Source organism: Theropithecus gelada, chromosome 6 (assembly GCF_003255815.1).
Source record: "Theropithecus gelada isolate Dixy chromosome 6, Tgel_1.0, whole genome shotgun sequence".
Classification (NCBI taxonomy): Eukaryota; Metazoa; Chordata; class Mammalia; order Primates; family Cercopithecidae; genus Theropithecus; species Theropithecus gelada.
Window position 1 is genome coordinate 43,265,479 of NC_037673.1, and position 25,310 is coordinate 43,290,788.

A 25,310-nucleotide genomic window follows, 5' to 3' on the forward strand; every position below is an offset into this window, starting at 1 on the left:
TCATGCCTGTTATCCCAGCACTTTGGGAGGCCGAGGTGGGTGGATCACGAGGTCAGGAGATTGATACCATCCTGGCCAACATGGTAAAACCCTGTCTCTACTAAAATACAAAAAATTAGCCGGACATGGTGGTGCGCACCTGTAGTTCCAGCTACTTGGGAGGCTGAGGCAAGGGAATTGCTGGAACCCAGGAGGCAGAGATTGCAGTGAGCTGAGATGCACCACTGCATTCCAGCCTGGTGACAGAGCGAGACTCCATCTCAAAAAAAAAAAAAAAAAAAAAAAAAAAATCTGGTTTCCGAGGCACACTATCTTCAGACAAAGTTTCAATTATTTGCATTGCAAAGAAATCAGTTTTTAAAATATATCATGTAAACCTACTGTCATTCATAGCTACCCAACAACTGTGTAGCATTGTAGATCAAACTAGAAGAAACAAAATGGAAAATAATTAAAGTTATTAGTTGAAAGAATTAGACACCAGTGTTTTGGTATCTCAACTTTTATTAATGTTGGTTATTATGGTTAATTTAAATTTGTGGTTTATTATTTTAAGTTACTCTTATATTTTATGATTTTTTTTCTTATTTAAAAGGCTTGTCTCTGCCACTTATTGTGTGATCTGGGCAAGTCATTTTACCTCTAAGAGCCTCAAGTTTCCTCATCCATAAAGTGGAAATATAAATACAAAGCTTGCAGAAATGTCAGGAATATAAATAAATTAAATGCTAAATAGTCAATGAAGGATATTAGGCAAAGGCCAGTTTTGGTGGCATTTTAACCTATGGAGACTCAGTGCCTCTGTGTGTCCCATTATCACCTTCAAGATATCCTGGCAACACCACTGCCTGGGACTAGCCAGCAGGGAGACCCAGGACACCTGCCACCTGAAAAAGTGGCTCCTGCTTTCTATTGGCTTCTTGTGAACACTGGGCTCTTACCTATCTCAAAGCCTCTATGGACAAAAAAGAGGTCAAAAGAGGAATGGCACAATGGTATCAACTCAAACGTGTGAGCCGGATGCAGTGGCTCATGCCTGTAATTCCAGCACTTTGGCAGGCAGAGTTGGGTGGATCACTTGAGGTCAGGAGTTTGAGACCAGCCCGGCCAACATGGGGAAACCCTGTCTCTACTAAAAATACATAAATCACCGGGGTGTGGTGGCTGGGCGCCTGTAATACCAGCTACTTGGGAGGCTGAGGCAAGAGAATCGCTTGAACCTGGGAGGTGGAGGTTGCAATGAGCTGAGATTGTGCCACCGCACTCCAGCCTGGGCAACAGAGTGAGATTGTGTCTCAAAAAAAAACAAAAAACAAAAAACCAAACACAACAAAAACGTGTAAGAAGGGTAGGAGAGGAGCTAAAAGATGCAGACTCCTTGTTTAGGCAGAGCGTAAAATCACCACACAGAGGACCAAACTCTGGGCCCCTAACTAGTGCTGCTCCAAGAATTGACTGCGGGAGGCAAAATGTTCTGGACAGCAAGGCAGGCTTTTTGTTCTTTTCAGTATGAGAAAATTTCAATTCAAACAATGGTAGCTACTCAAACTAGATGTTTTGAAGTTATATTTAGTTTACACTTTTCTATTTAGAAAAAACCCCTAATATTTATGAACTCTAACTGACAAAATAAGTATACAAATTCACATAGGAAATTCTTACCAAAAACATTAAACCTGAATTTGATTATAAGAAAATAATTAGGCCAGGCACTGTGGCTCACACCTATAATCCCAGTACTTTGGGAGGCTAAGGTGGGAGGATCGCTTGAGCCCAGAAGGTTGAGACCAACCTGGGCAACACAGTGAGACCCTGTCTCTACAAAAAATAAACAAAATTAGCCAGGTGTCGTGGGTATGTACCTAGTTCCAGACACTCGGGAGGCTGAGGTGGGAGGATTGCTTGAGCCCCAGATGTTGAGGCTTCAGTGAGCCAAAATCAAAATTGTGCCACTGCACTCCAGCCTGGAAGACACAGCAAGACCCTCCCTCAACAAAATAATATTAAAAATTGAAAAAAAAGGCAGAGGAACTTTATTAGATTGAAAGACATTAAAGAAAAATAACAATTATTTGCAGTATGTATGTCAACCTTGATTGTTTACTGGATTGAAAAAAACTACATAAAATGCTCTCTAAATAGTTGGGAAAACTTGAATATGGAATATATGAGATGAAATTGTTAATTTTTTAGGTATAAAACTGACAATGTGATTAGGTAGAAAAATGTCTTTATTTTAGAGTATGTCAAGTTATAACACCAAAAAGAAACTAGGGGTGAAGTGCCATGATGTTTGCAACTTATTTTCAAATGGTTTAGTAAACAAAGTATATTTTAAAAGTTATAATATTTTATATAGAAACACATACAAAGAGAGGAGAGAGAAAGCAAACGTGACACAATATTAACAACGATTAATCTAGGTGAAAGATATATAGATGTTCATTGTACCATTCTTTTAACTTCTTTGTAAGTTTGGAAAACTATAATTAAAAAGTTGGGAAAAGTTATATCTATATGCTCCTCTTAAAATATTATATGAAGATAAGCACTATTATTATTATTATTATTTTTGGAGACAGGGTCTCATTCTGTCACCCACGCTGCTCACTGCAACCTCAAACTCTCCCAGACTCAGGTGATCCTCCCACCTCAGCCTCCCATGTGGCTGGGATCATAGGCAAGTACTACCATGCCTATGTTTTTTTATTTGTAGAAATGAGGTCTTGCTATGTTGCCCAGGCTGGTCTCAAACTCCGGGACTCAAGTGATCCTCCTGCCTCAGCATCCCGAAGTGCTGGGATTACAGCTGTGAACCACCGTACCCAGCCAGCATTATCTTTTCATTTCATCTTCCAGTGGTGTATATTATTGGCTACATTTGCATACCACACAATTGTTCATTTTTTAAAAAACAATATTTTGTTTTGTTCTGTTGTCTACAATAAGGAGAATTCAGATGATAAACTTACAACCAATCATGGCCAAGTCCACTTGAGGAATTGTCTCTGTAGATTCATTTGTAGACTCTCTAATAAGGAGTTTTATGGCCATACGTTTCGTGTTTCCCCTGATGTGCCCTGTTACTGTTCCTCTTGCTGTGGTGTTTCTTCCTGTGGCAAACGTTTCCTTTACCATTTTTCTTGGCTGCTTGCACTTTCATCCACTGCTTAACAGTATGGTTGTGCGGGCTAACACAGATTCTTCTGCGCTTGACATGAAGGCTGTTAGAAAGGGAAGCAAAAGAAAGTCACTGATAGAAAATATATATAAATAACCACTAAGTGACTTACCTGCAGCTCCCACTTTGGGACACTGTATTCCTAGAGACTAAATTCAGACTAAATTTCTGAATTCAGTGTAGAAATGAAGTGAATTCTAAAGTTGAGCACCACAAGGTTCAATTTTGACTTCACAAGCACTGCTGCCTGTGGGTCCTCACATATCAGCAGAGAGTATTAAAAGAAAGAGGAGGAGAAGAAGGAATTGGATGAGGAGCAGGAGAAGGAGAAAAGGAATGAGAAAAAAGAGGAAGAAGAAAGGAGGAAAAGAGACAATAAAAACCAAGTGAAAACAATTATCTTCCTTGACTTCAAGCTTCACTCAACAAAACCAATTCATCCTCACAGCCCATCTCAAACACATCCTTAAGGTTTGTTTGAGGTTTTTCTGATCCGTAAGGATTTGTAGATTCTCTCAGCTAGATGCTGTCCTTGTTCCCCTGTGATTCTCCACAATGAGAGTTACTTACCTCTTTTCTGGCACTTAGTTCATGCTGTCTTTTATCTGAATACTCATCTCATCTCTCCTACTGGAGATATGTTCCTTGAAGGAGGAATAGTCTAGAAGTTTCTTGAAAAGGCCTTATTCAAAACTTTAATTTAAAACTTAAACAATTTAAAACTTAAATTAACAAAACAAAACTAAGATATTCTAGGCATTCGTTAACATTTTAATATGATATAGATCTATGACACAGTTCAGAATGTGCTTTCATTTTCATTTTTCTTTTTTTTTGGTTAGATGGAGTTTCACTCTTGTCACCCAGGCTGGAGTGCAATGGTGTGATCTCGGCTTACTGCAACTTCTGCCTCCCAGGTTCAAGTGATTCTTCTGCCCCAGCCTCCAGAGTAGCTGGGATTACAGGTGTGCACCACCACACCCAGATAATTTTTGTATTATTAGTAGAGACGGGGTTTTACCATGTTGGCCAGGCTGGTCTTGAACTCCTGAACTCAGGTGATCCACTCACCTCAGCCCCCAAAGTGCTGGAATTACAGGCATGACCACCATGCCTGGTTCATTTTCATTTTTCTATATGAAGTTCTCACAGTGGGTTGAGAGAATGCTAGGGCAGCACGCACAGTTTCTGGTAACTAGAAGAATTTTTTGTTGAAAAAGATATTGGTGACTTCTAATTTCCCCACGAGGGGTCATCAGCTCTTACCAAATGTCACAAATCCTGCTGGCTCTACATATACAGTATTTCTGTGTCCAGATAAATTGAAACTCCTGATCCTGTTGTTCAGGGAAAAAACAGAGGTGGAGTAGAGAGTAGGCTGCTGTTTTTCTAGATGACCTAAGTTGAATCATTATCAGCTAATGTAGGGACTCCTGAAATGGGAGAAAAGTGGGGAGAATGGGGGGAAAGTAACAATGAGTTTTAACATAATAAAGCCACCATGTGGGGAGTATTAATTTGAAAGAAGTAGAGCATCTTAATAAGAGAACAATATATTCGCTATGTGTATTAGATACAGAGTCTTCAAAAAAAAAAAAAAAAAAAAGCACCACCTATTTCTCACTATGGTCAGTTGGTTTGCTATCATAGGAGAAAACATGGCTGTACTACTGCTGCGTAGGAAACAAAAACAAACAAACAAACAAACAAACAAACAAAAAACTGGCATTGAAGCTCCTACCCTTTCCAAAGGACTAAAACTCTTGCTTCTCCCTGTGATGTCAGAAACTGAGCAGATAAAAATTTCAGTGACATGCAGGCCGGGCACAGTAGCTCACGCCTATAATCCCAACACTTTGGGAGGCCGAGGCAGGCAGATCACCTGAGGTCGGGTGATCGAGACCAGCCTGGCCAACATAGTGAAACCCTGTCTCTACTAAAAATACAAAAATTAGCTGGGCATGGTGGCATGCACCTGTAATCCCAGCTACTTGGGAGGCTGAGGTAGGAGAATTGTTTGAACCTGGGAGACGGAGGTTGCAGTGAGCCGAGATCGTGCCACTGCACTCCAGCCTGGGCAACAAGAGGGAAACTCTGTCTCAAAAAAAAAAAAAAAAAAAAAAAAAAGATTTCAGTGACATGCAGATAAGCCCACAAGTTACACAGGAAAGAGCTAGGATTCAAGTCCATTATGAAAATAAGAGAGATGGTACTCAGGGAGGGGCATTGGCACTGGGGCTGAAGGAGAGAACCAGATGGAAGAGATATAGACAGAGGATTCACAGAGGTGGAGGACCATAGGAAATACGCAACAACTAGCATGTAGGCTTTTTCAAAGATTGCTGGTGACGCAAGCTCCCAATGTAATTCAACCAGGAAAAAAAAATCAGCTACCAGAACACAGCTCCCAAATCTGAGATCCTATGATGTTTTAGAATCCTAAAGTTTAAAAACTTCTTAAATCTCTACTTGGATCCCATGTATTTTCCACCAGGATAGAAGGAGATGAAGTAATGTTGGAAAGGGGGCTGGCCTATTCCACATTCCTTCCCCTACTCGCAATTCCATAGTATTCTGATGGGCACCAATCCCCACCTTCCCAATGGTGAGTTTGTAGGTGGAGAGTTTTGACTGTAAGAAATCATGAGGCCAATCCCTGATTTTTTTTTTTCTTAACCCACAGGAGGATAGCTGGAGATAGTCTGCTGGACGTAAAGGGGTGGCCCTGCCATAGAGATTATACCTTTAATATCCCCTAAACTTTATTTCTTTACCCATTCCTCGAAACACAACAATGTCTCACAACCACATCTGAAAAACTACTCAAGCCTTCCAGATAATTCTATTTAAAAACCTCACATTTTCTCACAACAAAAAATGTCTGTTTAAGAATCCTCTGACCTCTGCCCAACATAAACAACTTTTTTTTTTGAGACAGAGTCTTACTCTGTCACCCAGGCTGGAGTGCAATGGCGCGATCTTGGCTCACTGCAAGCTCCGCCTCCCAGGTTCACGCCATTCTCCTGCCTCAGCCTCCCGAGGAGCTGGGACTACAGGTGCCTGCCATCACGCCCAGCTAATTTTTTTGTATTTTTAGTAGAGATGGGGTTTCACCGTGTTAGCCAGGATGGTCTCGATCGCCTGACCTCGTGATCTGCCCGCCTCAGCCTCCCAAAGTGCTGGGATTACAGGCTTGAGCCACCGCACCTGGCCATGAAAAACAACTTTTTACTGTATTTATGTTCAGAAACATCCAGAAGCTCATTAATGAAGTCACTGTAGAGGAGTTTGAACAAGAAAACTGCTGTCTCAGGCATCAAAAACTACAATGACCATTTATAAGGTATAAAACAAAGGACCTATTTCTAGGCAGAAAAGAAAAGAAGCCTAATAAGTTTACTGCACGTTGATTTATATTAATTAATTGTTATTAGTAATACATGCTACTTGGGAATTATATTTCCAGTGTTAGCAATGCTTTCTGCATCTTAAATACTTTCTCAAATCTTAAAGTCTTTATACCCAGTCAGGGTTAAGGGACTACATTTTAGATAATGTAGACATGCTCCATACTAAACTAATCTGAAAACAAGAGAATGTTTATTTATTTATGTTGAGCATCAGGAAACACAACAGAGAGGATCTGTAACTTATGGTTAAAAAATACTACAGAGTTTAATTTTATTTGAGATTAGGTCATAGCAACTCTGTATTTTTCAGCTTTCTTAGCACAGAGGTCAATTTACAAATTATGCTTGAATAAAGTAAATATTTTTGGATCCAGGTGACTGGCTTCCTAGTACCTCTTTAGTTAAAATTGAGTCCTTTTTAAAATGAAGACTTATGTTTCTGATTATATTTTGCCTTATCACAGCAAAACATCATTTCCGTTCCTATGCCTTTCAGATCTCTGACACCTGCTTATCCCAAAGAAACATCCCTGAAAATCCTGTTACCAATAGCTTCCCTGGATAACCTCCAGAATCTGTCTTATACACCGACAGAAACTTGCTCTGTTTTTTTTTCTCCAAGCCTTTCTGGGAGTCCTATCGGAGCCCTTACAAGCTTCAAGCTTCAAGTCTGAGGTGATATATGCCAATGAGGTGGAAAGAATTGAGAGGAGCTGAAAATTTGGAATTTCTCAGAGCAACTGGAGCAGGTTCAGACAGATTTAGTGCAGCTGTGTCCACTCGACACAAATATCCAGCTGTTTCTAACCACCTAAAGCATTGTCTATCCATGCATTGTCTATCCATGCATTGTCTATGAACTTTTTACTCTCCAACTATTATCAACAGTATTCTTTAAGATTAAATAAAAGACTGGTAGAATCTCAGCCAGACATATACCAAGGAGTTTTTCAAAGAAGTTGGGAACTTGGAGCACCCCTCAGAATCCTCACTGGTATGTAGTCCCTGGAGTACCACAGGTGATGCTGGTTCCCAATGACTAAACCACCTGAGCCAATGGAGCCAGGTGGTGGCTTGAACTGAGATGCTGAGGAAATTATCAGTCTTCTCCGTTCTCCCACAAAGACACTCATGCTTAATGCAAGTTTGGATCAAGAATTGTTTCCTCCCCTACATCTGACCCTGAGTGTGATCTTTAAACTTTATTCGATCTCAGAACCGTTGAGAATCTTATAAAACCTATGGACCTTCTACAAATGCTCACAGGTTCATACACAAAAATTTCAGGAAGTTCACAGCCCCTAACCTGTTGAAAGTCTATCAACAGACATCTTACAGACTCTTCCTCTGAACTTTTAAGAACCCTTATCTTGGAGCAGTTTTTCCTCAAAATTGAATAATAGATAAATCCCTCTGAAAGGGGGTAAAATACATTTCAAGTTCCAGAGATCATCTTAAATCATAAGATGATCTGCAGAACCCAGCTGGATAAAGAGTCCCCTGGAGACTCTAGGCAGACAGAACCCATTTTGTCACCACTGCATCCCCAGCATATAGAACAGTGCTTGGCGCATAATCATTAATTCATTAATATTTGTTGAATTCACTGAAAGAATAAGGTTTCTGAGTGACTCGGGAACTCAGGCATAAACAACGGGTTTATTTATAGCCCAAAGAAAGGAGCACCAAATGACTCACTAGCATCACCTGGAGCCACAAATGGTGTTTAAACCTGCATGCCAGGGAGATGCCTGATACTCAGATGCAGTAGAGTTTGGAGAGGGCATTTTATGGTTAGTCCCACCACTGCTTTAGAATGACATTGGAGGTATACAGTGTTCTGAACTAAGAGACCTGGGTTCACATCCCGTTTCTGCAATTCACGAGCTGTACACAAGTGAACCGTGTAACCTGAGTCACAGCTTTCTCCTATGTGTGATCGGGAGATCATTTATGCTTTCCTCACAGCATTGTTGTCAGAATCCAGATTTACTAAATACCAACGCAGTTCAGATGTTGGAGCCTCCATAGAGATGTTAAGTACATACACAAACAAAGCTTTTAATAACTGAGTCAGGGGCAGGGCAGGGAAGTTTCATCATGAGCCAACACCACAGAATCAAAAGCAGAGATTGGATTGGCATTTGTGACTGGATTGCATATAGCACTGTGACAGGTATAGATATTTACACACTTCTTTTTGAACCTTTTCTTCTGTTTTTGCCTTTTTGTTGTTGTGGTGGTGGTGGTTTTTTGAGACAGGATTTAACTCTGTCACCCAGGTTGGGGTGCAGTGCCATGATCACGGCTCACTGCAGCCTCAAACTGGGCTCAATGATCCTCCCATCTTAGCCTCCCGAATAGCTGGGACTACAGGTGCATGCCACCACGCCTGGCTAGTTTTAAAGTTTTTTGTAGAGATGAGGTCTCGCCATGTTGCCCAGGCTGGTCTTGAACACCTGGTCTCAAGCGATACCCCTGCCTTGGCCTCCCAAAGTGCTAGGATAACAGGCATAAGCCACCACACACGGCCTACCTTTTGGAACCTTATAATATGCTCCTGATGAATTCAGAAAGTAGAAATGACAGCAACCCATATATTGGAAAAGGTTAAAAGCCATGAAATATAACAGAGTCATCTTTTATTTGGGGTTTTGTTTTGCTTAGGAAAGTCATGAACACTTTTTGGTGACTGGGGGAGTTTAGTGCTAACCACAGCACTACAGGGTGGAAGTAGATGGTGCACTGGTATGGGGCTCAGGACATCTTTGGACAGAGAGACTATGAATTTACTCCAGGGAGCCTGGGGCCTAACGGACAGAATATTTACTCTTCCCTCCCTTGTTTGGATGACTGTTTGTATGTTGTAATCAAGCAAAGCCTTTCCAACCTGTTATTCGATGGTCAGGGAAATAATCATTGTGCAGGTTTAGACCTCCTGGCTGAAGAGCACTCACATGACAGCAGCCAAGTCACAATCCCCATCAGCTCTCTGGATGCGACACATATTCACTCTTTCCAGAAGCCTTCTGGAAATGTGATGTGAAACCTCTGTGCAACAGCTGGAGGCAATGGGAAGTATGGCTAAAAAGAAGAAAAGAAAGAAAATGTTAAATCTTACAGTTTATAGAACACTGGCATGGTTCTCATTTTAAAGATTTCAGAGAAACAGAATGTTAATCCACACAAACAAGGGGCAAACACGACTTTGTGAATACAGACTTGGGGCAGGACATGTCCCCACTTTCTGGAATTTAAGCTATATTTGTGAAAGAGAAAATGTAAATTTGGGCAAAGACATAAAACAAGTGAAAGAGATGAAAAGAGTTACAGACAAGGATTCTGGTGGTACTGCAAACTGATCAAAGACGAAAGGAGTTAGGTCTGCATAGTGTTTCATGCATTTTGGAGCTGGAAAAGCATCAATTGTTCAGCAAACATTTATTGATTGCCCATTCTGTGACAGGCCCTGAGCTCTACATTCAAAGTCGAAATAAACAAGGCATAATCTGTCCTTGTGATGCTTAGTAGTGCAGTGGGAGGCAGGCCATAAACAAATAATCCCAACACAGTAAAATAAGTGTTAAAGAGTTATGTTAAAAGTGTTATGGGATTACACATGAAAAAAGCCAGATTTAAAAGGCCATACTGTATGATTCCCTTTATATGAAAGATCCAGAATGGGCAAATCCATAAAGACAGAAAGTAGATTAGTGGTTGCCAGGGGCTGGGGGGCTAAGGGATGGAGAGGGACGAATGAAAGGAGGGGACAGGGAGTGACTGCAAACAGGTACAAGATCTCTTTTTGGAGTGATGAAAATGTGCTGGAATGAGATATTGGTAATCGCACAGTTCTGTGAATATATTGAAGACCACTGAATTTTATACTTTAAAATGGAGAATTTTATTCAGTTGTTCCTACATTTATTAATGCATTTATTTCCTAAAACTAATTGCTTCTTTCTTTAGCTATGCTGTGCTGCCTAAGTCAAACCCTTAATATCCTGAACAAGGTATTGGGTTTATCCACATATCCACCCATTCATTCATTCACCCATCTCACTATATGCGAATCACTATGCTAGACCTTGAAGGTAGAAAGATGAAGAGTTACTAGCCTCAAAGATTAGTTGTGACCCAAGCAACTCTAATAAGAAACGTACTTTCAGAAGCATGGTAGCAATTAAGAATCACAAGAAAATCTGTGTGTTTAGGAATTTGAGTTATCTGAGTGCTGATATGAATTCAAACAGTCTTAAGCCCGAAGAGTACCAGGGACCTATATATATACTTAGTAAAATGGATTGCATTTCTCAAATATTAATATAAACGTAGGATGGGCTCAGCTGGAGATCACTTGATCTAAGTCAGATTAACTATAAAAAGGCAAGAAGCAGGCCAGCATTTATTACATGTTAGTAGGTGCAACTAGTGCCCTCCAGAGGAAGCAGAAAATATAACAGGCCAGGAAACAACCTTGGAGAGAACACGGGAAGTTAGGCAATGGAGAACCTAAACTGGGTAGTTCCGAACAGGGCAACTGTAAAATTCTGTTAGGTAACATCGCCCCCTAGAGGTTCCCTCCTGGAGCCTCCTGTCAGAATATTTCCATTTTTAAAAAGCCATCAGCTACTTCCATTTATTTCAATTATGACTCTAGAATTTCCATATAGTAGAGATTGTGGTGTGTCAATTAGGTTGAAAAAGATGATTATGTGACATTTCTTCAGTATTTACATAGTTTTGTTCAGATGATACTGAACAATGGTTGTTGGGGAGGCAAGCTGCTAAGAGATCAGGGAGGCCAAAACCTGTCTGCAAAAACCATCTTGATCAGGAATATAATGGAAAATAATCAGTTTATGTTCCAGAATTGGAGTTCACACAAACACAAACCTGTATGATGGAGAAGGGGTTCCCTTGAAGAGAAATATGTGACTATTACTGAAAATAAGAGAAGTCTTGCAGAGTGGGCTTGATAAAGCAACGGAGTCTAGAGGTATGAACGAGCAAGGATCGGAGGTATGCTGCAAGACTTTGCCTGATCCACCCCCAACTGCCTCTCTAACCCCTCCTAGAGGTGCTCCCTTTGCTTTGGGAAGGACAAAGTCCAGCAGATCCACCGGGGAATTTCTCTGAAAAGTGATTTGTGAGATCAGCAGATGCGTTTCCCAGCTGGCCTCAGAAGCAGGCACTGAGGTTAGCTCTCTGGAGGAAGTGGGCAACCACCAGTGGGTTTCAAATGGATCCAGAGCAGCTGCCCAACAGAGGAACCACAAAACTGGGAGTAAGGTTTCTGATTATGCAAGGGATCATCCCTCCTACAGTATCAGACCAACTTCCCCCAGACTCTTAGAGGGAAAGTACCCCTCTCCGGAACCCACTATTTGAGAATTCTCAAGAATATTTGGATTGAGAAATCTTGCAGCAACTTTGTAATTACTGCCAGGCAAGAAAGTGGGGACCCAGAACATCACAATTTCTACTCACCAGCCAGTGAAGCCCAGAGTATAGGAGTTCCATGGGCAGCATCTGATGTGTCTATGCAGTGAATTGAAATCAGTATTTAAATCATATTTGAATCAGTTTGCTCTGGCACTTTTGAGATTGTATCAACTTTTGCTCCATTAAAAATACTGGTGTGCTTCTGTAGAGTGTGTGTGAAAGAAAGTAGGGGGAAAATATTTCTAACAAAAGAGAAAATGTGGCAAGGGCTATGTGATAAACGGAATGATATCTGGAACACTAAAAGGCAGAAGCAATAAATTATAACATAGAGACTTAGGTTCATCTTTATCAAGGTGGTGGCATTTGAGCTGAAAACTTGAAAATGGATAGAATATGAATAGGGCAGTAAATATAGAGGAGACAGTGGGTGTAAAGATACAAATGTGGAAAAAGGCAGATTCATGCCAATTTGATTGGAATATAGAATTTACGAATGTAAGTTGTAGGAGGATGACATGAAAAGCATTTTGAGACCAGACAGCTTTATATTTTATACCAATAACATAAGTTCAGTAACCTCTTTCTATGGAAACTTTAAAAATCAAGACATGATAATTCACCTAAACTAATACTTCTGTGGAAATGTAGATATGAATAAATAAATGATGACTTTACTACTATTCTCCTTTCCTCGGGAAATATTTCAACACAGAGGAACTACCAAGAATAATAAAAACACCTATATACTCATCACCCAAATGTTATTAATGTTAAATCTTTTCCATATTTGCCTTCAGTCTTATTTTTAAGTAACTGTTTCCAGTACTTTACTGTAACAAGCAAGGCTACAACAAACATCCTAATGATAACAGACATTTATTGAGTTCTTACTCTGTGCCAGGCACTAGTGTAACTGCCATGTGTGAATTAATTTATATAATCTACACAGCAACTATATATAGAAGGAAGTATATTAATCACCATTTTATAAATGGGTAATAATATAGAGAAAAACTACATAACTTCCCGGAGATCAAAGGACCAAGAAATAAATGGTGGGGCTGGAATTTGGATATATGCATTCTGGCACTTTTTAGACCTTTTGGTTACACTTTATTTATTTATTTATTTTATTACAACTAAGATCTGAAAAATATTGTCTTCCCATTCATAAATATGGAATTATCTCTCTAGCTATTCAGATTTTCCTGGTCCTCCAAGATCTTTACGAAAATAACGATAAGTAAGTCATGCTGCTATAAGGACACATGCACACGTATGTTTATTGTGGCACTGTTCACAATAGCAAAGACTTGGAATCAACCCAAATGTCCATGACAGACTGGATTAAGAAAATGTGGCACATATACACCATGGAATACTATGCAGCCATAAAAAAGGATGAGTTCATGTCCTTTGTAGGGACATGGACACAGCTGGAAACCATCATTCTCAGCAAACTATTGCAAGAACAGAAAACCAAATACCATATGTTCTCACTCATAGGTGGGAATTGAACAATGAGAACACTTGGACACAGGAAGGGGATCATCACACACGGGGTCCTATTGTGGGGAGGATGGGGGGAGGGATAGCATTAGGAGATATACCTAATGTAAACAACGAGTTAATGGGTGCAGCACACCAACATGGCACATGTATACATATGTAACAAACCTGCACGTTGTGCACATTGTACCCTAGAACTTAAAGTATAATTAAAAAAAAAAAAGTCTTAGAACACAGAGGTCAGTGAAAACCTTAACTGGTGGGAATAGAGAGAAAACAAACTGAGATAGTATTTTAGAAGACATAAGTTAAAAAAAGAAAAGTTTGACGAACTGTCTACTGAAACATGTAATTTTTCCCATAACAGACAGTAAATTGTAACTGAAAATTGTAAAAAAAAATAAAAATAAAAAAATGATAAGATAATGTTGTATATCTTAGATCTATATTTAGGTACCTTTTAAATTTTGTTGTATTGTGAATGAGCTTTTTAAAAATACTTTTTTCTAATTAGTTAATTTTTATGTATAAGAATTCTATTGATTATTTAATGTTGCTCTTGTATCCAGCAACCTTGCTGAATTTTTTTATTTGTGATAGTTTGGAATAGATACTCCAGTTTTATAGGTAAATCGTCATTTTTATCTCTTTCTTTCTCAATTCCTGTGTAGGAAATAAAGGCTTTTTCTCTTTTAAAATCTGTTACTTTGCTAAATGCCTAGAACAGTGCCTAGCCCATTGAAAGTTCAACACATAATTTTAAATTGCTGTGGTGGATCAATCTATTTTCTTCCTTGCCCTCCTGGGATAAACCATACTTATTCATAACATATTAATTTTTATATCTTGTATAAGATTTGCTATTTATTAATATTTTTGCACCTCTGTTCATAAATTCATCTACATTTTTACACCCTGTTACCATCCTTCCATGTTTTGGGTATTAAGGGGTATGTTAATCTCAACAATGCATTGGGTATTCTTCTCTGTTCTTCCATCCTTTGAAAGAGTTTGTATAAGATAAAGATTTTCGGTTCCTCCAATTTTTGGTAAAACTTCAAAAACTATCTAGGCCTGGTGTCTGAGGAAAGATAAAGTTTAAGTTGGATTTGTTATTGCCTAACTTGTGTGTGTGTGTGTAAATAAATATATATATATTTACATATATATATTTATTATTTTTCCAAGAAATTGTTCATTTTATCCACAATTTCTACTTTATTCTCACAAAATTTCATAGGTTTATCTTACTGTATTTGCAGTCATGACTCTTTTTTTAAATTCTTAGTGTTTGAAGAGAAGTTTCCTGTGCAAAGTAACAGTTTAAAAGTTTGAGCCAGGTGTGGTGGCTCATACCTATAATCCCACTACTTTGGGAGACTGAGGTGGGAGGATTGCTTGAGGCCAGGAGTTCAGGACAAGCCTGGGCAACATAGTGAGACCCTGTCTCTACAAAAAATTTAAAAGATTAGCCAGGCGTTGTGGCCTACCTGCTGGGAGGCTAAGGCAGGGGGATCGCTTGAGCCCAGGAGTTGGAGGCTTTGATCCGCCACTGCGTTATAGGAAAGGGGTCCCCATCCAGACCTCAAGAGAGGGTTATTGGATTTCATGCAAGAAAGAATTTAGGGCAACTCTGCAGTGCAAAGTGAAAGCAAGTTTATTAAGAAAGCAAAGGAATAAAAGAATGGCTACTTCAAAGAGCAGCCCTGAGGGCGACTGGTTGCTCATTTGTATGGTTATTTCTTGATGATATGCTAAACAAGGAGTGGACTATTCACGCCCTTCCCCTCCCCCTCCTCCCCCTTTTTTTTGAGAGGGAGTCTTCTCTGTGGCCCAGGCTGGAGTGCAGTGGAGCGATCTCTGCTCACTGCAAGCTCTGCCTCCCGGGTTCACCCCATTCTCCTGGTTCAGCCTCCCCAGTAGCTGGGCTACAGGCCCCCACCAGCACACCTGGCTAATTTTTTTTTGTATTTTTAGTAGAGATGGGGTTTGTGTTAGCCAGGATGGTCTCATCTCCTGACCTCGTGATCCGCCCGCCTCGGCCTCCCAAAGTGCTAGGATTACAGGCCTGAGCCACCGTGCCCGGCCCATGTCTCCCCTTTTTAGACCATAGGGTAACCTCCTGACGTTGCCATGGCATTTGTAAACTGTCATGGCGCTGATGGGAGTGTAGTAGTGAGAGCGACCAGAAGTTACTCTTGGGGCCATTTTGGTTTTGGTAGGATTTAGCTGACTTCTTCACTGCAACCTGTTTTATTAGCAAGGTCTTTTATGACCTGTATTTTTTGCTGACCTATCTCATCCTGTGACTTAGATGGGGAAGGCAGCTTAGTAGGTTTCAGCCTCATTTTACCTAGCTCCTATTTTAAGATGGAGTTGCTCTGGTTCACTCGCCTCTGACAATTGCATTGCAGCCTGGGCGACAGAGACCTTGTCTCTGATAATAAATACATGTTTGGATATAAATAATAATATATATTTATAAACTTACAAGTGTAAGTTGCTGAGAAACAAAGCATTCAACTCATGGGTTAAAGAGGAAACCACAAAATCTTATTCTGGAAAATAGTGAAAGTACTATTTATTATAATGGGTGGGATACAGTTAAATTTAGCCCTAAATGCATTTATTTAAAACACATATACGGAAAAAACGTGTGTTCAACTAAAAACCCGGAAAAGGAAAATCAGAAGAAACAAAGCACGAGAAAAAAAAAAAAAAAGCACGACGTTATGGCGCTTCGCGGCTGTCGCGCTACTGGTATCTGTAGTCGTGGCTACTGCGGACCAGGAGAGACTGAAGTGGAAAACCGCGGGCGGTAGCGGAAGCGAGACCAAGGAAGAGAGTGGGAAGGGCAGAGTGACAGCAACAAGAAACCAGTGGCGCGGGACTTCGTCTACCTGGGCGACGTCCAGCTGCCCTTGCGGCCTCTGCGCGTGCGCAACCTGGTTGGCGCCCCTGACCTGGTGAGCAGGTTTCTTTAAGGCCGTGGACGGTTCCTACCGGCGCGGGGAGAGGACCGGGCGTGAAGAAGCTGCCGAAGTATAACAAGTACTACGCGAAGGGTAGGGTGGAGTCCCAGGCATTGCTTGACGGCCGGACGCGGAGACGCCCACGTCTCCCGCAAGCGAACGCCTGGACCCAGGGCAGCCGGCTGGGGCGCCCAGGACCAGACCTGGCCTACCGCGGGCTGCCCTTCACAGAGCTGTAGGAGAAATCTAGTTGTATTGTGCACGCATTTCCTTAACCCTTACTAGTATTTTTTTTGATTGATCAGTTTTTGATGCGGGTATGTTAAACTGTTACTGGGATTTTGCCAGCTTTTTTTTTTTTTTTTTTTCTTCTTGCAATTCTGTCTACTTTTCTGATATAACACTTGAGGTTATGTTTTCAGACGCCTAAGTACCCTGCTGGTCCACAGCCAGGATTAGAATGAGGCAGGAGTCTCAGGTGCAGAATTTAAGGAACCGCCAAAAGAGCTCCGTAATGAAGATGAGCAATATTTGGATGCAATATTTTTCAAAATGAAAATTAATGCAAAAAAGTCTATGATTAGTAAAATGCTGCAATTTTAAATAAAAAAAAAAATCTGACTGCATTTTGACGACTCGATCACCTCTCTTGCCTCACAGGAGTCTGGGCCCTAGAGATAGCTTTTCGGTGAAGTGAACTTTTTTATCTTTCGGTAAGATTCCTCTGTTTCTACTGTAGCTTTTTGCTTAAATAGTATTTTTCTGTTATTGACATTGCTACACTGATCTTTTGGTTTGTATTCATTTATTCTATCTTTTTTACGATTTTAAATCCTTTTTCTTTGCTTTTTATTCTTTCTGTTGGAAAGGTATTTTCTATATTTCCTTTATTAATATTTTTCTACTAAAAATTTAGCCTGAGTTGAGTCAAGAAAAATCTCCCTTGGGAAAATGTCTGCAGTATCTAGTACTGACATGTTTCTTTTTGAATCGTATAAGTGTGTTATTTTACTAATGAAAGTGATAGTCATGTCAGTAAAATTCTAGAAGCACTTATAGAGTGCTGCCTACATTGTATCAGTCTTTGTAACAGACACCGAGTATATAAGAATTAATAAGTCATAGACCTACTCTCAGGGCACCTACAATTAGCAGACTTTTTTTTTTTTTTCTTTTTTTCCTTCAGATGGGATCTTGCTCTGTCACCCAAGCCAGAGTGCTGGAGTGCAGTGGTACAAACACAGCTGACTGCAGTCTTCACCTCCTGGGCTCAAGTGATCCTCTTGCCTCAGCCTCCCGTGTAGCTGGGACCACCGGTGCACACCACCATGCCTGGCTAACTTTCTTTATTTTTTTGTAGAGATGGGGTCTCACTTTGTGCCCAGGCTGAGCAGACATTTTTCTAACATTATCTCATTGGACATCTCTGCTGCATTTAACACTTGCCCATTCCTTCCTTGAAAATTTCCATATTCTTAATTACCAGTCTCTTCTAATTTTCTGAATAATGAGAAACTATGGCCAGGCGCGGTGGCTCACGCCTGTAATCCCAGCACTTTGGGAGGCTGAGGCAGGTGGATCACAAGATCAGAAGTTCAAGACCAGCCTGGCCAAGATGGTGAAACCCCATCTCTACTAAAAATACAAAAAATTAGCCGGGCGTGGTGGCAGACGCCTGTAATCCCAGCTACTCAGGAGGCTGAGGCAGCGAATTGCTTGAACCCAGGAGGTGGAGGTTGCAGTGAGTCGAGATTGCGCCACTGCACTTCAGCCTGGGTGACAGAGCGAGACTCCATCTCATTTAAAAAAAAAACAAACAAAAACCAGAAATTACTTTCTCTGCTTCTTGAATGCGTCCTCCTTTGCCCTTTCCTCAATAGTTAGCATTCTCAAAGTTCCATCCCTAACCTACTGCTCTTTTCTTTCCACATCTCATGTTTAAAATTTTTACTATGTTGGTAACTTCAAAATGGGTTTTTTACCTCTACCCAAATATTCTGATGTATATCCACCTGCTATTGAACATGCACTTGGATATCCCACAGGCACCCCAAACTCAACAGAGCCCCAACTGAAGACATCATCTCCTGCCACTTTAAATCTACTTCTGTTTTCCTTTTCTCATCTCATTTAATCACTTTGTACTGTTATCGAAGTGTAATTCCATCTTCCTTCTGCACTCCCATGGCCAGTCAAACTCCTGTAGATTGTATTTTCCTTAACGCTTTTCACATCTGTCTCCTCTTCATCCTTGTTACCACTCTTAGTTCAGGACCTCATTAATTGGCTTCTGGACTGCTGAACCTCTCAGTTGTCTACTTTTTTCCAATTTTATCATTTCCCCATTTGAATCTGAAGTCCCACAGTACCTTGTGCTTTCCTATATCTTTGTCTTTACCATGTATGAAATTAGGAGTCTATGACTGTCTTTTGACTGTAAGCTCCCACAGGGCATCTTTGTAACCCCCCACCACATAGCACATTGTCTGGTATTAGTGCTAAGTAAGTTTCTTAGACTGAACTAAGCTGTGATCTTATCAGTGTTTCATTTTTATCTTGTTTTAAGGCTTTTAATGTATAAAATATTTTTGCTTTTTTTCTAGGAATAGTATTTTCAGTTTTTGGTCAAGGTCTTATGTCCCAGATTACCTACAATTACACAGTGCTTTTCATAGGTACCATCCCTGCACATTGAAGTAATTAGGGGTCAGTAAATATAATAAATCATTTGTTCACTATGTGTAATATTTTAAAGATGTTTTTAGTATCTGAATAAAAGCATTCCTATTTGTCTTATTATGGTGTTATTTCTTTTCTTTCCTTTTTTCTTTTCTTCTTCTTTTTTTTTTGGGAGATGGTCTTGCTCTGTTGCCCCGGCTGGAGCACAATGGTGCAATCATGGCTCACTGCGGCCTTGAATGCCCAGGCTCAAGTGATCCTCCTGCCTTAGCTGCCCAAGTAGCTGGGAATACAGGTGCACCCACTACACCTGGCTAATTTTTAAAAATTTTTGCAGAAACAGGGTGTTGTGTGTTGCCCAGGCTGGTCTCAAACTCCTAGCCTCAAGCGATCCTCCCACCTCAGCCTCCCAAAGTGCAAGGATTATAGGCATGAGCCACTGCACCTGGCCTTATTCTGGTGTTATTTCTATTAGCTTTGGATTGTTGTCATTATTATTCCCAGTATTAAGTGTATGGATGATTTTCCAGGAATGTGAGTCCCTGTTTTGGTTCTGTCTATGATCCAGTTTTGGTCACTAGACGGCTGTAAAGATCCCTCAGTGCTCAAGAACTGTTGGCACTGCACATCAAATTTGTGATACAAAAATTAGATTCTGGGTTTTGTTGTTGTTGGAGAACGGTATCTCATTCTATTGCCCAGGCAGATCTCGAACTCCTAGACTCAAGCTATCCTCCCACCTTTGTCTCCCTAAGTGCTGGGATTACAGGTGTGAGCCACCGTGCCTGGCAGATTTTGGGTTTTAAGGAAAGGATCCTGCTATTATAGAGAAGTGAACCGCTTCCTCGCTTAGTTGTATAGGATCTCACTACTCAAAGTGTGGTACCCAGAGCCACAACAATGGCATCACCTGGGAGCTGATTAGAAATGCAGTTTGAAAAGCACTGGTACTGTATACAGAACACAGCAAAATAGAAACAGTAAAGAAAGGCACATGCAATTATTGCAGAAAGGATTTGCAGACTAAAGATAAAAATGACAGATTCACTTAGCTACTAGCAGTGTCTCAAGACTGACTGCAATTTAAGAAGGGCAGTCTGAGTGCAGTGGCTCACACCTGTAATCCCAGCATTTTGGGAGGCCGAGGTGGGTGGATCATGAGGTCAGGAGTTCGAGACCAGCCTGGCCAACATGGTGAAACCCCGTCTCTACTAAAAATACAAAAAATTAGCTGGACTTGGTGGCAGGCGCCTGTAATGCCAGCTACTCAGGAGGCTGAGACAGGAGAATTGCTTGAACCTGGGAGGCAAAGGTTGCGGTAAGCAGAGACCACACCACTGCACTCCAGCCTGGGCAACAGAGCAAGACTCCATCGAAAAAAAGAAAAAAAGGCAACACATAATGTTCAGAATGTGGTTAAAACACATCCCTCCATTCTCGTGGACCTCACGCCTTAATGTAGCCAGATGGTGCGGTGGGTGCTGACAGATGGCCACTGCTGTCACTAAGTGGGCAGGAAAGACTCAATAATCCATGATATGTGGAACTGCTATTCCCAAGTAAAGTCCTCCAAGATACTTTTTGGAACCCTGGGATAATGTTTGGGGGCATGGAGAGTGGATGGGGATTTTTCTTTGCTTTAACATGATACAGACACTAGAGTGGTCAGGGGATAGTTTTGAAGGGGTTTGGATAATTTTGTGCCATAAAAACATCCTGAGAGGCTTTGTAGCATGGTACTTAAACATGTGGAGACTACCAGGTTTAAATTCTGTTTCTGCTACCTACTAGCTGACCTTGGGTGAGTTAATTCTCTGTGTCTCAATCCTGTTATCTGTAATATGGGGGTGGTCCTAGCATCTACCTCAGGGTTATTGTGAAGATTGCATGAGTTTGTATATTTAAGTGCTTAGAACAGGAGTGACAACAGATAGCACTCAATAAACGGAAACAAAAAGGACATATGTGGGCCAATATGCAGTACAGTCCCTGGCTCAGTAAGTATACTGGTGCCCATTAAGTGTTTGTGGAATGTGCCACTTGTTTATTTATTTTCCCTCAGTTTCAAACTCACCCTATTCTATGAAATTGAGATGGGCCCTTAAATATTTTTCCTTGGCTAGCTGGCACGTTGTTAAACTTTATCTGTAGAAGATATTGAAGGGACATTGCAGGAAGAGGGGGTTTTCCTTCCTGGCTCCAGGGTTCTCTCATCAGATTCCTGTAGACCCAGCTCCTGCAGTGCTTTAGCTTCTTCAGTGCATGGCAATTAGTAGCACCCCTACAGGCAGGTTTGTAGCCCAGTGCCTCCAGTGAGATGCTTTCCTGTGACAGACTTTCCCCTACAAACTAGAAGGTGGATATCCAGCATATTCTGCCAGTACAGATCAGGTGACTTTTCTGCCATTTGGTGAGCCATGGCTGGATCTCAGCTGGAGAGGGTAAGGGTACAGGAACTCTTCCTTGAGTGATCTGTTTTTGCCCTTGGAATATCTGCTTTTCCTACATTCCTTAAAATTATCTTTCTTTCTAGCCTATTTCTTGTTATAGTTAATAATTTGTTCATATTAAACTTTCAAATTATCTGGTTTCTGTCTCCTGATAGGACCCTGATTGATATTAATAATAAATGAAACATTAACATTCCCAGTTGTTCTGAGAAGTTTAAATGTTTTATATAAGATGAAGCTGCAGATTTTCAGAATTTTTGTGTTGAATAGATTTACTGTTATCTATGATTAAAATACATGTTAAGACAATATGTAGATTGTGATCCTGTTTCTGTTTTTTTTTTTTTTTAATTTTATTTTGTATTTTTATTTTTCTTCTGAGATGGAGTTTTGCTCTGTCACCCAGGCTGGAGTGCAGTGGCGCGATCTTGGCTCACTGCAAACTCCACTTCCCAGGTTCACACCATTCTCCTGCCTCAGCTTCCCAAGTGGCCGGGACTACAGGCACCCGCCACCACGCCTGGCTAATTGTTTGTATTTTTAATAGAGACGGGGTTTCACCATGTTAGCCAGGATGGTCTCGATCTCATGACCTCGTGATCCACCCACCTCAGTCTCCTAAAGTGCTGAGATTACAGGTGTGAGCCACCACACCCGGCCATCCTGTTTCTGTCTTAAAAAATTGGTGTGTGCTGGTTCCAAGATGGCCGAATAGGAACAGCTCCAGTCTACAGCTCTCAGTGTGAGCGATGCAGAAGATGGGTGATTTCTGCATTTCCAACTGAGGTACTGGGTTCATCTCACTGGGGCTTGTTGGACAGTGGGTGCAGTCCATGGAGTGTGAGCCGAAGCAGGTTGGGGTGTTGTCTCACTAGGAAAGTGCAAGGGGTCAGGGAATTCCCTTTCCTAGCCAAAGGAAGCCATGACAGATGGTACCTGGAAAATCAGGACACTCCCACCCTAATACTGCACTTTTCCAATGGTCTTAGCAAACGGCACACCAGTAGATTATATCCCGTGCCTGGCTCAGAGGGTCCCATGCCCACGGAGCCTTGCTCACTGCTGGCACAGCAGTCTGAGATCAAACTGCAAGGCAGCAGCGAGGCTGGGGGACGGGTGTCTGCCATTGCTGAGGCTTGAGTAGGTAAACAAAGCAGCCAGGAAGCTCGAACTGGGTGGAGTGCACCACAGCTCAAGGAGGCCTGCCTGCCTCTGTAGTCTTCACCTCTGGGGGCAGGGCATAACTGAACAAAAGACAGCAGAAACTTCTGCAGACTTAAACGTCCCTGTCTGACAGCTTTGAAGAGAGCAGTGGTTCTCCCAGCATGGAGTTTGAGATCCGAGAACAGACAGATTGCCTCCTCAAGTGGGTCCTTGACCCCCCGAGTAGTCTAACTGGGAGACTTGTCCCAGTAGGGGCCGACTGACACCTCATACAGCCGGATGCCCCTCAGAGATGAAGGTTCCAGCAGAAGGATCAGGCAGCAACATTTGCTGTTCTGCAATATTTGCTGTTCTGCAGCCTCCACTGGTGATACCCAGGAAAACAGGGTCTGGAGTGAACCTCTAGCAAACTCCAACAGACCTGCAGCTGAGAGTCCTGACTGTTAGAAGGAAAACTAACCAACAGAAAGGACATCGACACCAAAACCCCATCTGTACGTCACCATCATCAAAGACCAAAGGTAGATAAAACCACAAAGATGAGGAGAAACCAGAGCAGAAAAGCTGAAAATTCTGAAAATCAGAGTGCCTCTTCTCCTCCAAAGGAATGCAGCTCCTCACCAGCAACGGAACAAAGCTGGACAGAGAATGAATTTGATGAGTTGAGAGAAGAAGGCTTCAGACAATCGGTAATAACAAACTTCTCTGAGCTAAAGGGGGATGTTTGAACGCATTGCAAAGAAGCTGAAAACCTTGAAAAAAGATTAGATGAATGCCTAACTAGAATAAACAGCATGGAGAAGACCTTAAGGGACCGGATGGAGCTGAAAACCATGGCACAAGAACTATGTGATGCATGCACAAGCTTCAGTAGCCAATTCAATCAAGTGGAAGAAAGGGTATCAGTGATTGGAGATCAAATGAATGAGATGAAGCGAGAAGAGAAGTTTAGAGAAAAAAGAGTAACAAAAAAAACAAACGAACAAAGCCTCCAAGAAATACGGGACTATGTGAAAAGACCAAATCTACATCTGATTGGTGTACCTGAAAGTGACGGGGAGAATGGAACCAAGTTAGAAAACACTCTTCAGAATATTATCCAGGAGAACTTTCCCAAACTAGCAAGGCAGGCCAACATTCAAACTCAGGAAATACAGAGAATGCCACAAAGATACTCCTCAAGAAGAGCAACTCCAAGACACATAATTGTCAGATTCAACAAAGTTGAAATGAAGGAAAAAATGTTAAGGGCAGCCAGAGAGAAAGGTCGGGTTACCCACAAAGGGAAACCCATCAGACTAACAGCAGATCTCTCAGCAGAAACTCTAGAAGCCAGAAGACAGTGGAGGCCAATATTCAACATTCTTAAAGAAAAGAATTTTCAACCCAGAATTTCTTATCCAGCCAAATTAAGCTTCGTAAGTGAAGGAGAAATAAAATCCTTTACAGACAAACAAATGCTGAGAGATTCTGTCACCACCAGGCCTGCCTTACAAGAGCTCCTGAAGGAAGCACTAAACATGGAAAGGAACAACTGGTACCAGCCACTGCAAAAACATGCCAAATTGTAAAGACCCTCTATGCTAGGAGGAAACTGCATCAACTAACGAGCAAAATAACCTGCTAACGTCATAATGACAGGATCAGATTCACACATAACAGTATTAACCATAAATGTAAATGGGCTAAATGCTCCAACTGAAAGACACAGACTGGCAAATTGGATAAAGAGTCAAGACCCATCAGTTTCCTGTATTCAGGAGACCCATCTCACATGCAGAGACACACATAGGCTCAAAATAAAGGGATGGAGGAAGATCTACCAAGCAAATGGAAAACAACAACAACAAAAAGCAGGGGTTGCATTCCTAGTCTCTGATAAAACAGACTTTAAACCAACAAAGATCAAAAGAGACAAAGAAGGCCGTTACATAATGGTAAAGGGATCAATTCAAGAAGAAGAGCTAACTATCCTAAATATATGTACACCCAACACAGGAGTACCCAGATTCATAAAGCAAGTCCTTAGAGACCTACAAAGAGACTTAGACTCCCACACAGTAATAATGGGAGACTTTAACACCCCACTGTCAACATTAAACAGATCAATGAGACAGAAAGTTAACAAGGATATCCAGGGATTGAACTCAGCTCTGCACCAAGCAGAGCTAATAGACATCTACGGAACTCTCCACCCCAAATCAACAGAATATACATTTTTCTCAGCAACACATCACACTTATTCCAAAACTGACCACATAGTTGGAAGTAAAGCACTCCTCAGCAAATGTAAAAGAACAGAAATTATAACGAACTGTCTCTCAGACCACAGTGCAATCAAAGTAGAACTCAGGATTAAGAAACTCACTCAAAAACCACTCAACTGCATGGAAACTGAACAACCTGCTCCTGAATGAGCACTGGGTACATAATGAAACGAAGGCAGAAATAAAGATGTTCTTTGAAACCAATGAGAACAAAGATACAACATACCAGA

The 25,310-nt window shown here is 41.2% G+C and overlaps 1 protein-coding gene across 3 annotated transcripts in view; it reads right to left on the reverse strand.

The window, feature by feature from the left end:
• Positions 1 to 437: 437 nt before the first annotated feature.
• CCL28 (C-C motif chemokine ligand 28) overlaps positions 438 to 25,310 on the reverse strand; it is a 31,763-nt gene continuing 6,890 nt past the window's right edge. Inside the window, exons 1-3 of one of the 3 annotated variants that reach the window (XM_025388546.1) lie at positions 16,512 to 16,738; positions 9,549 to 9,675; positions 438 to 3,224 (exon numbers count right to left, since the gene is read on the reverse strand). In XM_025388546.1, the coding sequence (XP_025244331.1) occupies positions 3,032 to 3,224; positions 9,549 to 9,598 (243 nt within the window). In that variant the 5' untranslated portion in view covers positions 9,599 to 9,675; positions 16,512 to 16,738 and the 3' untranslated portion in view covers positions 438 to 3,031. Of the gene's footprint in view, positions 3,225 to 5,156; positions 5,255 to 9,548; positions 9,676 to 16,511; positions 16,739 to 25,310 lie in introns of those variants that run through there. The other 2 variants (XM_025388545.1, XM_025388544.1) reach the window with 2 other exon arrangements.